General features: G+C 38.2%; 1 protein-coding gene across 2 annotated transcripts in view; it reads right to left on the minus strand.

Moving 5' to 3' along the window:
* Window positions 1–14,614, minus strand: part of olfm1b (olfactomedin 1b) — a 32,134-nt gene extending 17,520 nt beyond the window's left edge. The window contains exons 1-2 of one of the 2 annotated variants that reach the window (XM_028462649.1): window positions 14,089–14,614; window positions 933–1,082 (exon numbers count right to left, since the gene is read on the minus strand). In XM_028462649.1, coding sequence (XP_028318450.1) covers window positions 933–1,082; window positions 14,089–14,142 — 204 coding nt within the window. In that variant the 5' untranslated portion in view covers window positions 14,143–14,614. Of the gene's footprint in view, window positions 1–932; window positions 1,083–5,075; window positions 5,642–14,088 lie in introns of those variants that run through there. The other variant, XM_028462648.1, reaches the window with a different exon arrangement.
* Window positions 14,615–15,186: the final 572 nt, after the last annotated feature.

Consider the following 15,186-nt stretch of genomic DNA (forward strand, 5'->3'; position numbering starts at 1 on the left):
AGGTGTGTTGGAGTAGGGACACAGCTAAAAGTCTCAGGAATCCGGCCCTCGAGGACTGGAGTTGCCCACCCCGGTGTTACAACGTCTGCCTGCACTCACTCGTCAAAGAAGTCGCTGGGGCCTCAGACTCAGCGTGCATGTTTTTACACTTGGATAATTTCCTGTTTACTACACAGAAATCTGTTGATTTGGTCGTGCCATCGGTTTTCCATGCACGCACTATTGAGCCTGATGACATCATGAATTGAGGTTTTTATGATGTCACCAGGCTGTGCAATCGGCCCTTATGGAGAAAAACGCCTCTTGTGATGCTCTGAGTATCCAGGGAACTCATTAGAGCCTGATTTCTACGCTAGCTCTACAAACAGAAACCAATCACAGTAACACGGGGCGGTGTGTGGTGGTGGCTTTGATTGTTGAAGTGATGCAGACGAGTTAATTCAGGGGTGTCAAACTCATTTTAGTTCAGGGGCCAAATAAGGACCTGTTTCATCTCAAGTGGGCCGCAGATTTTAGGTGGGGGGGAAAAAGAGCAATTTTACAACATTATTGAGCCCTAGTTTTCAATATTGCTCCTTGCAGGATCTTCTCTTCAAAATTATTCATTTTGTAACCAAACATTGCGGAATTTAGTAGACTTATTTGTGAGAAAATTCAAGATTTTTTGGAAAAATTTAGATTTATTTCCATAATTTGAGATTCAAAGATGACTGAATTCATGTGATATAAAGTGTGGGAAAACTTCAAACCCCTAAAAATATTGTGGAGTTCTATTTGAGATATCTACAACTAAATTATTTGCTAATTCACACAATAATAAATGTTTTCTCAACCATTTTTACTGTCTTTTGTTGGCCGAATTGGATGCTCTAAAGGGCCCGATTTGGCCCCCGGGCCTTGAGTTTGACACATGTGAGTTAATTGATAATCACCTTCTCCAAAAGCTGCCTCAGCTGTTTGGTGCGAGCGTCCCGTGAGCACATGGACTGCTGGGGGGCCACCACCGTGCAGACGCACCTCCCCTCACTGTCCTGGGCTGAACTGTACACCTGCCATGATTCCTCTGGGTTCGCTGGCAACACCTGGAGACAACGAGGAGGTCAAATAAATAAAAAAGAAAAGAGCTTAAGATGAACGCAGGAGGATAAAGATGACATAATGCAAAACAAACACAAAAAACACACCTACAATTCCCCCATTTAAAGGTTTTATGACATAATAACATCAAAGCACCGTAAACAGGAAATAGATAACGTGAAAGATAAGAAAGCCCATCTTCACTAGTTCAAGCGGCATCCTGTTACTTAATATATAAATATTCACTGTGTATTGGCAGCCATTGTTCTGTCAAAGCCCTCCAGAGCATCTGTAGCTATGGATGTAGATTACCTCCACCCGTATCCAGTGTTTCTGTTTGTGTTTTAGGTGTAATTCAAATCACTATGTACTGTACATCCAGGCCATTTTAAATTAATACGCTTATATCTGAATTAGGGTTGCAAGGAACTGTATCCTAAATCCTGGACAGATTCTTAGTGCATGAAATGGCTAAAACACGGCTAACGCACAGCTTACAGACGGCTAACACACTGCTCAAATGTGGCTAACACATGGCTAAAACACGTTGCTAAATCACAGCTAAAACACGGGTAAAACACAGCTAGAGAAAAATAAATTCAAAAATGACCCATTCAAACCTATTGGGACAGTGACATCATACTGACTCCGAGGAGTTATACTGACTCTGAGGGGTAATACTGACTCCTCACCTGCATTTTCTTTGGGAAATGCAGTTTGTCTTTATAATCTATTATTATTATTATTATTATTATTATTATTATTATTATTATTATTATTATTATTATTATTATTATTAATAGCATTTTGTACATTGCTATAGCTTTTATTGTGAATTAACGAATAAAGTAAATAATTCATAATTACTGCCTCCAGCTACTGCTTTGACACTTGCAGGATAAGCAGGTACTGTACTTCTAACATACATTTCTAATTAATTCGCTTTTTCCAAACTCCAGTAAACTAAATGTGTGCAAACTTCTCCTTCCTGATATTAGCTTATTTTACTAAATGTGAGCCAGGCTAATATATTTATTGTTGTGTACGTTAGTGTGAACAGTTGAAAGTGGCTGATAATGTTGAGCCTTTTGGATCCAATTAAGATTTATAAATGAAACCAATTCAACATTTACAAAGAAATGATTAAATAAAATATCTATGGAAACACAGTTTTCTGCAAACACACAAGAAACCATTGGACTATAGCATTGTGTGTCTCCAAACTCACTCAAAGGATGCTTATAATGTGCATTATGTTGTTTTTAATGTGTGTGTGTGAGGAGGATTATTTTGTCCAGCTCTAAAGCTCCAGTTCTTACGCTGACGTTGACGGGCTATTATCAGGATGACGTGACTTTTCTCCACCGCCTCAGCACAGGTTGGACTTGCTGATCATTTCAATTAGTGAGATGGAGTGACTTCACTCAGCCTCACACTATGTTGGCAGCACATTTTCAGGAAGAATGTGCTGACAAAGAAAAGCCCACATTTAACACTCAGTGATTTACACAAAAGTGTCTCTAATGAGAACGGATGAAGGAAAACGGGCACGATGATGACCTCAGAATGGAAAGATCAGTGATTTGTGTTGATATGTTTAAATGACGTATGTCAAACTCATGGCTCGGGGCCCAAATTCGGCTCTTTGGAGCATCCAATTTGGCCCGCAGGAGAAGTGATAGTGTAAATGAAACTCAACAGTATTTACAGGGGCTCACAGTTTTCCCAGTGCTTATATCGCATGATTGTAGTCATTTTTAATGTTAAACTGTTGAAAAAAATCTGATTTCTTAGAAAATCGATCAATTTTCCTCAAATTATACTTAACATTTTGCTTAATTAATTAACAATCGGTCACAAAATGTAGGAAATTTAAAGTGAAGATCCTGTTGGGACTGATATGTCACTTATTGCTTGGATATTGTTGGTTTCTTACATATTTTGTATTTTATGTATACGTAGAGGTGCTAACTAGGGCACAATAATGTTGAAAATACTTGTTTTTCCACATAAAATCAATGGCACTCCTGAGATCAGACTGCTCCATATTCTGCCCCTGAACTTCAATGAGTTTGACAGCCCTCGGCACACAACCAGAGTCCAAAAAAACATAAATTGACTCCAAAAAAAACTAACAAAGTTACAAAACAAATGCACAATATGAAAACAAAGTGACTCCAAACACATGGCAAAAGGACTGAAAAATGCACCGAATGAATCCCAAAACACACAAATGAGAGTAAAATGCACAAAATAACAAAAATGTATTAAAAAAAAAAGAAGAAAGAAATAAACCAACAAAATATGCAACTTGACTCCAAAAACATACAAATTGACTGAAAAAATGCTGTTTCAGTGATGCACCCTTTGATCGCCCATTGTTCTGATTTCACTTTAAAAAAAGAATGTGCAGCTCCTGCTGTTCCACCAACACCCTGAACGAGACACTTCACTGTGACTCTGGTCTCTACCCTAGAATAGAACGTTTCTCATTCACACATTAGCTGTGACAGGAGGGAAAAATAACTCCTGCTTAGGGCTGTGCATTGCCATGAATCTGACGATACGATACACGATTCAAATACAAAATCGTATGAAATGAAATGTATTTCATTTTAAACTTGTGAGAAGAAGTAAATGGTTACCAACTGTATTGTGTTTATCAAACTGTCAGATTACATTTTTCAAAAAAGTGTAACTTCTTTTCTAATTCTGTTAAGTTTTTAAATTGTTCCAAATTATTAAAATTATGATATGATATATCCCGATACTAAACAATACGATATACATTGCAATATATTGCAATTTCAATAATTACAAATTTCACCTTCACAAGCACAAAGTGGTGTGAAATACAATTTATTAAAGTTGCAAGAACAAGTAAATGCTAACTAACCTTAATTCAAGCACCAATGTCTCAAGTTGTATGTTTATCAAACTGTCAAATTACAGTTTTCAAAAAAGTTTATCTTTTGCTTCTACAACAGATTCTGATTCTTTTAAGTTGTTCTTTTTTCTTTTTTTTTTAAGTAACCACATACATCTATAAAAGTGCCCAGTATGTTTTAAGAAAATAAAGTGCAATTAAAGATATTGTGGACGATGTTAATTTGGCTACAACTTCTGGGTGAATCATCTTAACTATTGGTCCTCCTAACTGTCAATCATTCTGACGATATGTTTACATAAGGCCGTCGTACGTGCTCGTGCTCGTGCCCGGTGCGCATCGGGTTCTTTGAAAACAGATTTTCACTTTTCACTGGTGGCGAGTATAACGTAGAGGGAAAAGTGCCAGGGAAGCAGAACCAGCAGCTTGTATGAGCAATGCCGACTCAAACTTGTAAAAAGAGCTGTGCACGAGGACAACTGGGCTCGTGCACGCAGGTGTTCCCTCTTGGAAGCAGGTAGTGTTCACTGACACCTAGTGACTGGGAGTGTACATGTGTTAGTGCGATTAAATGTTTTTTTTTTTTTTTTTTTTTAATTCTCTCGATATAAAACATAATTTTAAAAAATTGATTTGGACATTTTTTTTTGGGATATTAGCGAGGTGAAACATTGCGTTATATATCGCCAAATCGATTTTTTCTTACAACAAACCCAATCTTTTTGATTAAGTTAAAAATAATCCTGCTCGTGGCAATTTTTACCTTCGACATTTGTCAGTAAATTATACCATTAATGAGGCCGACACTATAGCATGATTAATTTAAAAAAATTATAAAAAGAAACGATTCAGCCCGAATTTGGATCGATACGGTAATCGCGATAAATCGGCGAATCGATTTGGTTTTTCCTGTTCTCAGAGGGAAAGTGCACAGCTTGATGTGACATTTTGCATTTCAATCCATCAAGTTGGAAAAACGCAAAATATCTTTGTGTGTCACGTCAACGCATCAAGAAGAAGAAGAAGAAGAAGAACCAGTGATTATGAAGCAGGTCCATCACATGTTGGGATTATTTCGATGTGATGAGTGGAGGCTGAAGGTGAAACTTACTCCGGTGCTCCGGTCCGGGTACCCTCCTCCTCCTCCTCCCTGCGCCGCTGTGAGCTTGGTGGTGTTGAGCCCCACCAGGGAGGGGAGGGTCTGCGACATCCAGTTGGTGATCATCGCCATGGTGCTTAGCACGACGCCGATCTTCAGCAAAGGCACCGACATCTTTGCTCTTTTTATTCACACTTGAATGAATTTTTTTTTTCTAAACTGATCCTGTTTTCATTCTACGGACTCCTCCGGGGTGAAGCAGGGAAGGGGCTCCATGGTGCCCAGAGCTGCAGGCTGGTGCTGGTGCTTCACCCGGGACTCCGGATCCGATGCTCGTTTTCTGGACATCTCCAAAGCAAAGCTGCGCGCACTGGCAGAGGCAGAACCCGGCGGTAGAGCTCCAAAAACAGGTGTGAATTACGCGCTGTGGTCCTGGTCCAGTGGATGGTTCACACACACACTGCTGCTTCTCTTCTCCACTTCTCTCTTCTTACTATTTGCCTGACGCACGACGGTCCGCCTCCTGCGCTCCGTGATTACACACAGGCGGGTCCAAAAGGACGAGAGAGGAGGGGAGGAGGTACTACGCGTCTATCTTTATCTCCAGACGCAATAATGTCAGCCAGGTTGGGTTCATCTGTTCATTGGTATATTATAGGGAGGGATGGAAAAAGAGTAGAGGACTATTTGGAGATCGATCCCAGCAGACAGTGACATTTCTATCCCCCAATGCGTAAATGGAGACGTCTCTGGCACAAGAGCGCACCGGCTTCCATTACGCACGGTCAATGCCCGTTTTTTTTTTTTTTTTTTTTTTTTTTAATTATTTTACCCGCTGCGTTTAAAAATGAGAGCCGATTGAATCCAGATGTTGGAAAGACCGCAGATGTTGTGTCGCATTGCTAGAACAGAGGCGCCATACGGCACAGAGTCATGTTTTATGGATGGGATGCAGGAGGATTTCAGATCCAGCTCCAAAATAACATTTGTGAGACTCCAGCGCCATCGTGTGGTTGGTTTTGGTATTACTGGAACCAAAAATGTTTGTTTTGGTTTTGTTTTTTTCTTTCTTTTCTTTAATTAGAGCAAAAAACACCAAAGCACTGGTTCTCAACTATTAAAAACAACAAGATGAATCCAAAAACTAACAAAACAGAGTAAAACACTTAAAAACCAAAAATATATATGCTGACAAAATTACACAATATGAAGATACAAACACACACAACGCTAGATTAAAAAACATACAAAATGAGAAAAATATACACAAAATGACTCCAAGAACACACACAAACCTGTTGTTTTTTCCTGTATTAATGCTCAAATTGGTAATAACTCTAAAGCTGAATAATGTGACTCTCAGATCAGATAATTATATTTTTGTGGCCCCCGCTGTGATAAAAGTTGCTCATCTTTGCTGTAGAGCAATAAAGAAAAAGGAGGTCAAACCAAAAGTAAACTAATAAAAGTTTACTACTGATTCCTTTATACGTGGGTCGATGGTGGAAAACTGTGAGAACACAGTGAACAACAGTGTGTGAGAACAAAAAAGAAAAAACAACAAAAGCATGGCCATCTATTGTAGAAGTGTGAATAAGACTGCACTCACATAGATAAAGCATGCAAAATAAAAACCCGTATTTTTTTCCTTATTTTCCCACACATGACACGCCCCTGAAATACCAGACATGGGCAACTGTTGGCCCGGGGGCCACATGCGGCTCTTGGGTCTAATTTTGTGTGACTCTCAAAGTAAACACACAAATTGACTAAAAATATATATATATATATACTGAACAAAATGCACAAAATGACTGCTAACGCGCAAAAAACTACAACAAAAAACAAAATGACAAGAAAATATACAGAATGACAACAATAAAACGTGTACACGAAAATCACTCTAAAATAGCAACAAACACATTAAATGACAACAAAAATATATAAACCATCAACAAAAGTGCACAAAACGAGAGACAAATGCACAAAATAACACAAAGCGCCCCCAAAAACACTCTAAACGACAACAAGAAAAAACACAAAATGACAAGAAATTATTTAAAATGACAAAGAAATCTGCAAAGCAACAAAAACACACACAACAATAACAAATGTACACAAAAATGACAACAAATCAAGACAAAAATGGCTCCAAACACACTAAGTGAGATAAAAATGTACAAAACGACCACAAAAAAATGAAAAAGTGTCACAAAAAATACTCTAAACAACAATAACTTGTTTTTTATTAAAAATGTTCTTTAAATGCTGGTATTTGACATTGTTGTTTATCTGGGTTTTATGTTTTATTGTGCAGCACTTTGGTCTATAAATACAATGGATTGGATCGGAACAATAACCCAACAAACAACAACAAAAGCACAAACAATGACCACAAATGCTTTGTTCATTCCTGCATAAATGCTCTGATTATAGTTGTTATTCTAAATGCTGACATGAATGTTGATAATGTGAAAATCGCCATTTTTTTGGCCCCTGCTGTCATGACAGTTAAACAATACAAATAACAGCATATTTGTAAAGTATTAACAAATGCAATCATTAAAAACATAAATAATATACTAGTATAAATCATTTTTAGGCATAAATATAAATAAATAATCCTGTTTATGGTCACTGAAATTATGGAATTGATCAGCTGGTCTCTCAATGCAATCGACCACATTTTTTCGACAAAAAGAACGGGCAGAGGTGAGCCCGCCTGTCCTGACGAAACATTTGTGGTGAGATCCACGATGGACTCCTGGAACAAGTGGAGGATCGTGTGTCTGTCAATCCTTTTCACTGAGGACGTGGAAGACGTTTACATAATTGGAATCATGGCTACAGGTATGCTGCTGATTGCAGCCGGCAGTTTTCCGACCTATCGCAACGTCCGGATTACGTTGGCAGCTGTTCTGGGAAGGCTGCCAGTCATTTCTGATGGATTGTGCTGGACTCCTAACACTTAGACTCATGCGATAAACAAACTCAAAAGTGAGCAGGATGCTACTTTGGAACGTCTACACGGGATGGGATCTAACTCGGACACCATATTGGATTTACTGCCTGAGACCTGGACTCCAAGGCTGACGAACAATTATGCTTAGCCTGTTTCTGAATCAGATCTACCCAAGGTCGTTTCACGTCATCTGCGACAGGCTGAACTATACAGAATGAAGCGATCAGGATCATATTTCAAGGCCTTTTTTGCCCCTCTTCCATCCCCCATAGTAGCAGCAGCAGGGGCGAGCGAGGTGCCTTTAAGAGGTTGCACGAGCACGCCCCCCAGCGGCCGGCTGCAATCCTTTTCTCCGCCCCCAAACCCTCAACCCTGGAGAGCCAAATAAGATGAAAGTAATGAAATCTTCCAGGTTCATTCATGCTTCTTTGTTAAACACTGATTCAGATGAATTAAAAGTTAAAAATATCTTCATCCAGAGCTTGAGTCCAAACCAACAGATCTGAATAACCTCATCCATGGCATCACAGAGGTTCAAAAGTGCTGCGTGAAACATGAATTCCCCAGAATAGCAAAGTGTGGCCCTGAGTCGAGGCTTTGACTCTCTAATGCATTTTCCTGGTAAACCAACAGATGGTTTGTGCTTCTACATTCCCCTACATCCCATTTTCTCTCTCTCTCTCTCTCTCCATAGAGCCCCTCGTGCCTCTGTGACCTTTCAGATGAGCACTCGCCGTCATAGAGCTTTATTGATTCTAGGCAGGGGTCAGTAGAACATCAGCAGTACCATTACAGCCCTGTGTTATACACTGCAGTTTAGTGAAGTGCAGCACACAGGTCTCTAATGGCTTTTCTCTTCAAAACGACTCTCTGAGCTGCGGCGGCTTTGATTTAGTATCTGCTGAACATGATCATTTAAACATCCAGGCTACTTTCAATGCAGAGCACTGTAATCTACTCAAACTGCACTTTTATTACTATTCAATCTGTAAATCCTTCACTTAGATTGGTAACATGTTGCATTTAAACCTCGTTAAGGTAAAAATGCACCGTAACGTTTATTAACACAAGAATTTAAAGATATATTCGAGATAACCAACGTGTGACAAAAATTAAATAACCAATCAAATAACAGAATAGATAAACACAAATAAAATAAGGGAATATTTAGAATTTGCAGAAAGAACTCATAAGGACACATCAAAGCGATCTGCAGAAGCCACTGAGGAAGACTGTCAGTTGACAGTCGAAACATGTCAGGAGATCAAAGTACTTGTGCTGAAAAACAGTTGTCTGAATAAATAAAACCATAATATATTATTTAAAAACAAAACACAAAAATAACAGAATTATTATACGGAAGTCAAGGAAACATCAAAGCGATGAGCAGACGCCTTTGAAGAAGACTGGCAGTTGACAGTCAAAATATGTCAGATCAAATTACATTTCCTGAAAAAAGTTGTCTGAATACATACTGCCAGTCTTCTTCGGAGGCATCTGCTGATTGCTTTGATGTTTTCTTGACTTCCGTGTAATAATTCCAAGCAAGTCTTATTTTTGAATAATAGGATGTTTCTTTGACTAATCAAGGAAACATCAAAGCTATCAGCAGACGCCTCTGAAGATGACTGGCAGTTCACAGTTGAAACATGTCAGGAGATCAAAGTACATTTCCTGAAAAACTGTTGTCTGAATAAATGAAGCCTTAACATATTATTCAAAAAGAATGTGCTGAAATTATTACGCGGAAGTCGAGGAAACATCAAAGTGATCAGCAGACACCTCTGAAGAAGACTGGAAGTTGACAGTTGGAGATCAAAGTAAACTTGCTGAAAAACAGTTTGGCAGTCTGTTTGGCTTCTGTTATGTAAGAAATAAATCCATTCAGAAATAAAAAGTAATGTCTCAAGAATCAATGGAACAATTTAAAACAATTAAATACGATATATAATTTAATCCACTAAATTACCTGAATACTTTCCATATAGACATGCCTATTAGCGCCACGCTAACAGTGAACAGTTGTTTACATTGCGTGCATACATCAGTGTGAGTGTGCCCTCACAGTTTGTACTCTAAGCATTTAAAAAAAAAGTGTTCACAAAGCAGCGATAAATCCCATTTCCAGCAGCCTGTGCAGCACAGAATGCAGCGTATACCTCCACCTACACGTCTTCTGCTCACTTTCTCTCTCTGCCTTTTGCTTGGTCGCTCAGTCAGCCATACGGAATAATAAATAGCTTCAACCCCAGCTGCCAATCACACCACGCACATTACAATTCAACCCGAGCCTGGCTCCGTTTCACCATAAAAATTGGAATGATTATTTAAGAGTCACTTACATTAACAATCTGGGACTGTTTTTAAACCTCTAAGAAAATATGTCAAGCGAAAATTTGAGGATGACTTCAAATAAAGCAGACATAGGCAACTGGAGGTCCACGGGCCACGTGCGGCCCCAAATCTGATTTTATGTAGTCCGCCCCAAAAAAATGACTCATAATGAAAAAAATACAAAATTAAATAAAAACTATACAAATTGACAACAAAAATCACAAAAGAATAACAGAAACACACAAAACAAAAAATACACAACAATAACGACTCAAAAAACAAACAAAATTACACAAATAATCAGACGATGACTATAAAAAACAAGCACAGGGAACACAAATATATAGAAAGTGACCACAAAAACACACAAATAATGACACCAAAAACATCTAAAATGAATCCAAAAACATACAAAACAACAACAAACATGCACAAAATAAATATGAAATTACAGAATTTTCTTTTTTTTAAATGAGAACAAAAAATACACAAAAGGACAACATAACACACAAAACAAAAAATATGCAAAAAGGCAACATATGCACTTAAATACTGACTCCCAAAACACACTTAACTACAACAAAAATACACAGATAGTCAGAAGATAAGAATAAGCAAAGCTAACAGAAATATAGAAAAATTACAAAATCAAAAAACATGGAATTACAGAAAAATGTAAAAATGATAACAAAAATACACAAAAGAATAACAAAAACCACAAGTAACGACTCCAAAAAAAACAAGTAGTCTAAAGATAACTACAAAAAAATTCAAAATAAACCTTGAAATCCTGGATTTGCAACAAACTGCACTAAAATCTATGGAAGATACAATGCGATAAAAAGAAAAGGACCCTTTGGTGCTCCTTGTCTGTGTGTTTTCTCCTGACAGACAGGACTGGAGGACAGGACTATTGACCTGTCTTCAAGCAGCAGACGACCCTCGCTCTGAGGACATCAGATGGAGGCCATCATTGTTACGATGGTTCTCAACCTGCACCACTCACTGTCATTGTCACTAAAAACTAAAAACTAAAGTACAACCAGCAGCAAGTCTCTGTCCCTCTGCCTGAGTGGTGGCTTCCATCTGTGTGTGTGTGTGTGTGTGTGTGTGTGTGTGTGTGTGTGTGTGTGTGTGTGTGTGTGTGTCAGACCACCACTATAGTCTCTCCTCAATAGAAAAACATCAGATCCTGTGTAGCTAGAGCTGGGCAATATATCGAGATTCAAGGTATATTGAGTTTTCTATTTTTGGCAATTTAGAAACTTACAATATTGAGATTTAAATTATATATCGGCATTTTATTTAGAAAAAATATTTGACTTTATGAAAAATATATGACTTTTGGTGCGTATTGCCCAGCCCTAGCATTATAGCTTTTAATAAACACACCAAAGATGTCAAAACCAAGCTGTTTACAAACCCAAAGAAAATATTGGTTCAATTAACAGCAGTTGACTGCTCTCATATGTCCCCAGTAGGGCTGGGCGATATATCGAGATTCAAGATATTGTATCACACTACTTGTTTTAGGAGTCGCGACTTTCACTATTTGTCAGAACAGCATGAAAAAAGCACAGTAAACTGGATTTCTGAACAAGCCACACTACAGAACTCACTCACACGTGCTGGCACATATTGATTGGCATTTTACATCAGAAAATATATCCCAGAATTGTCTTTCTGGTAAGACTTTATTTGAAGTAGGCCTGGGCAATATATCGAGAGTCAAAATATATTCTTTTTAGGCAATATAGAAAACTTATAATATCGCCTCTATCGATACATTTTTTTTATTTTATAGCTTATTTTGTATTAAAATACTTGCATCTTACCCTAAACAAGCCACACTACAGAACTCACTCACACGTGCTGTCCCTTAGAGGAGAAAAAGCCAAAATATTGTGAAGCTGCCAATTTAACCCAGAAGTATCTCTCTGGTAAAACTTTTATTGAGTTAAAAATATTGAGATTTATATCGTATGCCACCGTTTTGGTTCATATTGCCCAGCCCTAGCTTTAAAGCTGTTTACAAGCCTAAAAAAAGAATGGTTTAATCAACATGAGCTGACACGTGTCTCAGGTGTGGTTCACACAGGTGACATTAATACAGGTAACGACTCGAGTGGAGAATAGAGGAGCTTCACTTCTGTGAGAGACAGTTCTAGCTTATGTTTGTAGGTGCAAAGTATTTATTTTACGCAACAATTTACAAATAAACTATTTCAAAAAATCACACAATGTTATGATTTTTTTTTCACATTCTGTTTCTCACAGTTGAAGTGTATCAATGATGAAAATTACAGACCTCGCTCATCTTTTTCAGTGGTCCAACTTGCCAAAGTGGTAAAGTACATTAAAATAGAATTTTGGAAAGTAAAAAAACAAACAAATATGATTAGTTTAGTTTAGTTAAATGTATTTCAGTGGTGGGACTCGATTATACGAATTAATCTTTGTAATTAATTAATCGCCTCCCAATATTTGGCATGAGATGCAAAGTTATTCTCCAGTTTAAATGGGTTTTGATATTTATTTGTCGTTGCACTCTCACCTTAAAATAGTCGACTCTTTCCTACTTCTCCATTGTCCCACCCTGACTCCTTCTTCCCTGTTCCCTTCCCCCTCACCAGGGTGTAACACCGCCATCACTTTTCATATTCTCCCTTTAATAAAGTGTGTTTTATTCCTTATGGAGGGCTGGTGATGGTCACAATTATGCAATAAAATAAATTCATTGTAGGGGAAATTCAACTGTTGATGTATTCCTCTTGCTCAGCCACATTTTATTGACTTTATGCGTGAAAAACAGCACCACCCGTGTGCAAATTTATCGTCATAACACCTGAGTGCCATGCGTGATGTTTTGGTTCAATTACTGGGCCACGATTGGACTCGTAAAGCAAAGCGAAGGCCATAAAAGATGACTTTGTGCTCATGCAGGAGCAATTAATGCTAGCTTTGAAGGTGGGAGTGAAAGGGGGGAGGCACTGAAAGCATCCACTTATTCTTCTTCTTCTTCTTAATGCTCACACTTAATGTTTGTGATCATTTATGAAGGACAATGATAACGCAGCAGTAATGCAGTAAATGGCCTTTTACAGAGCAGCAGTAAGGAGGGAGGGAGGGGGGAGGAAGCGAAGAGAAGGGGAGTAGGGGTGGTGGTGGTGGTGGTGATGGTGGTGGTGATGGTGGGGGGGGTCATTTCCAGAAAACTACCACAGGTAAGGAATTGATTGATGCATTTGTGATTTGTTAATGAGTCCTGATGTGAGTGGACTGAATGTTCCACAGCATCAATAACACCAGTTCCCAGTTTGGTCACCAATAAAGCACTGGTTCTAGAACAATAACATTAAAGAGAAATATCAATATAAACATATATTTTATTTCTAAGGCTAAATGCATATTGATTATTCTGATTAGGAAATTGACCAATAACACACAATCCTTTCTAGTTTCTACTCATATGTTCCCAGTTTGGCGGATGCGGATACATTGGTTTTTACTGGTTCCACCCGCGCCCGTCAAACACAATAATAATGCATTCACATTGTAATCCGATTATAATCTGTTTAACCGGGGGCGGAGGTAATCTGGTAATCTGTCAACGGGATCCAATTAAACGCACGATGCTGATAATGACGGTTGTCCTTTATGTTTAAAAAAATAAATTAAAAAAAAAGGGGGGGGGGGTTATGATAAAGAAAGAATTAAAAGACCACCTACTTGGGTGAGTTCTGTGCCCATGACGATGAGGAGGATCAGAGTCAGGAGCTTCATCGCTTCCTCCGGCGTGTGTGTGAGGACCAGCGGTCTCACATGCAGCTCCGGTCCCTCTCCTCCTTCTCCGGTCCCTCTCTGGTCCTCTACTCCTCTCTCCTCCTTTCCTCTTCTATCCTCTCCTCTCTGATGTTAAACCTATGGATTCCTCAGTAAACCTGCAGCAGAAAACCACGGATCTGTTCCACCGACTCGTCTCTGCTGTGCGTGTTCATCATCTTCATCATCATCATCATCATCATCATCATCTTCTTCGCCTCTCCCTTCTGTTTCTGTTTATTTCTCACTGATGCTCGAGGTGGTCACACGCTTCTTCTCCTTCTTCTTCTTCTCCTTCTTGAATATAACGCAGATATATATTTTTATTTTTTTAAGTCCAAAGTTTAGCTCCTCAAAGCTGCCGTGAGAAGCTCCGGTAGAAAAATGACTGAAAGTGATGATGATGATGATGGTGAGGCTGCAGACGGAAGTAGCATCGGTCAGAGAGGGAGATTTAAACAGTTGTTCACTCAGCAGAGATAATAATAATAACCATACAGCAACAATAAACCCCTCCCACACCTGTAGGTTGCAAATAAATACATACATACACAAATAAACAAGTAAATAAATAGTGCAGCAGGGCTCCATGCAGTGGAATAATGGGCCAATTGTAAAGTTGCGCATGATAAAATAAACCAACTTTTTTTTTTTGCAACATTTAGCAGCAAATCTAAATGTAAATTTAAATGTTACATTCAAATATAAAGGTTGAATCTAAATCAAAAGGTTAAATATAAATCTAAATGTTGAATCTAAATCTAAATGTTACACATAAATTCAACTTGATTTTCAATTCAACTTGATTTATATGGCGCAAATTACAACAATAGTTATCTTGAAGCGCCAGATTTTAGATTCAACATTTCATTGTTAAATCTAAATAGAAATGTTAAATATAAATTTAAAGGTAAATCTAAATGTTACATTTTAAATGTAAACGTTCAATCTAAATGTCACGGCTGAAACTAAATATCTAGCTAATATGCAATTTCACTGGAAGCA

This window comes from Gouania willdenowi, chromosome 12 (assembly GCF_900634775.1).
Source record: "Gouania willdenowi chromosome 12, fGouWil2.1, whole genome shotgun sequence".
NCBI classification, from domain to species: domain Eukaryota; kingdom Metazoa; phylum Chordata; class Actinopteri; order Blenniiformes; family Gobiesocidae; genus Gouania; species Gouania willdenowi.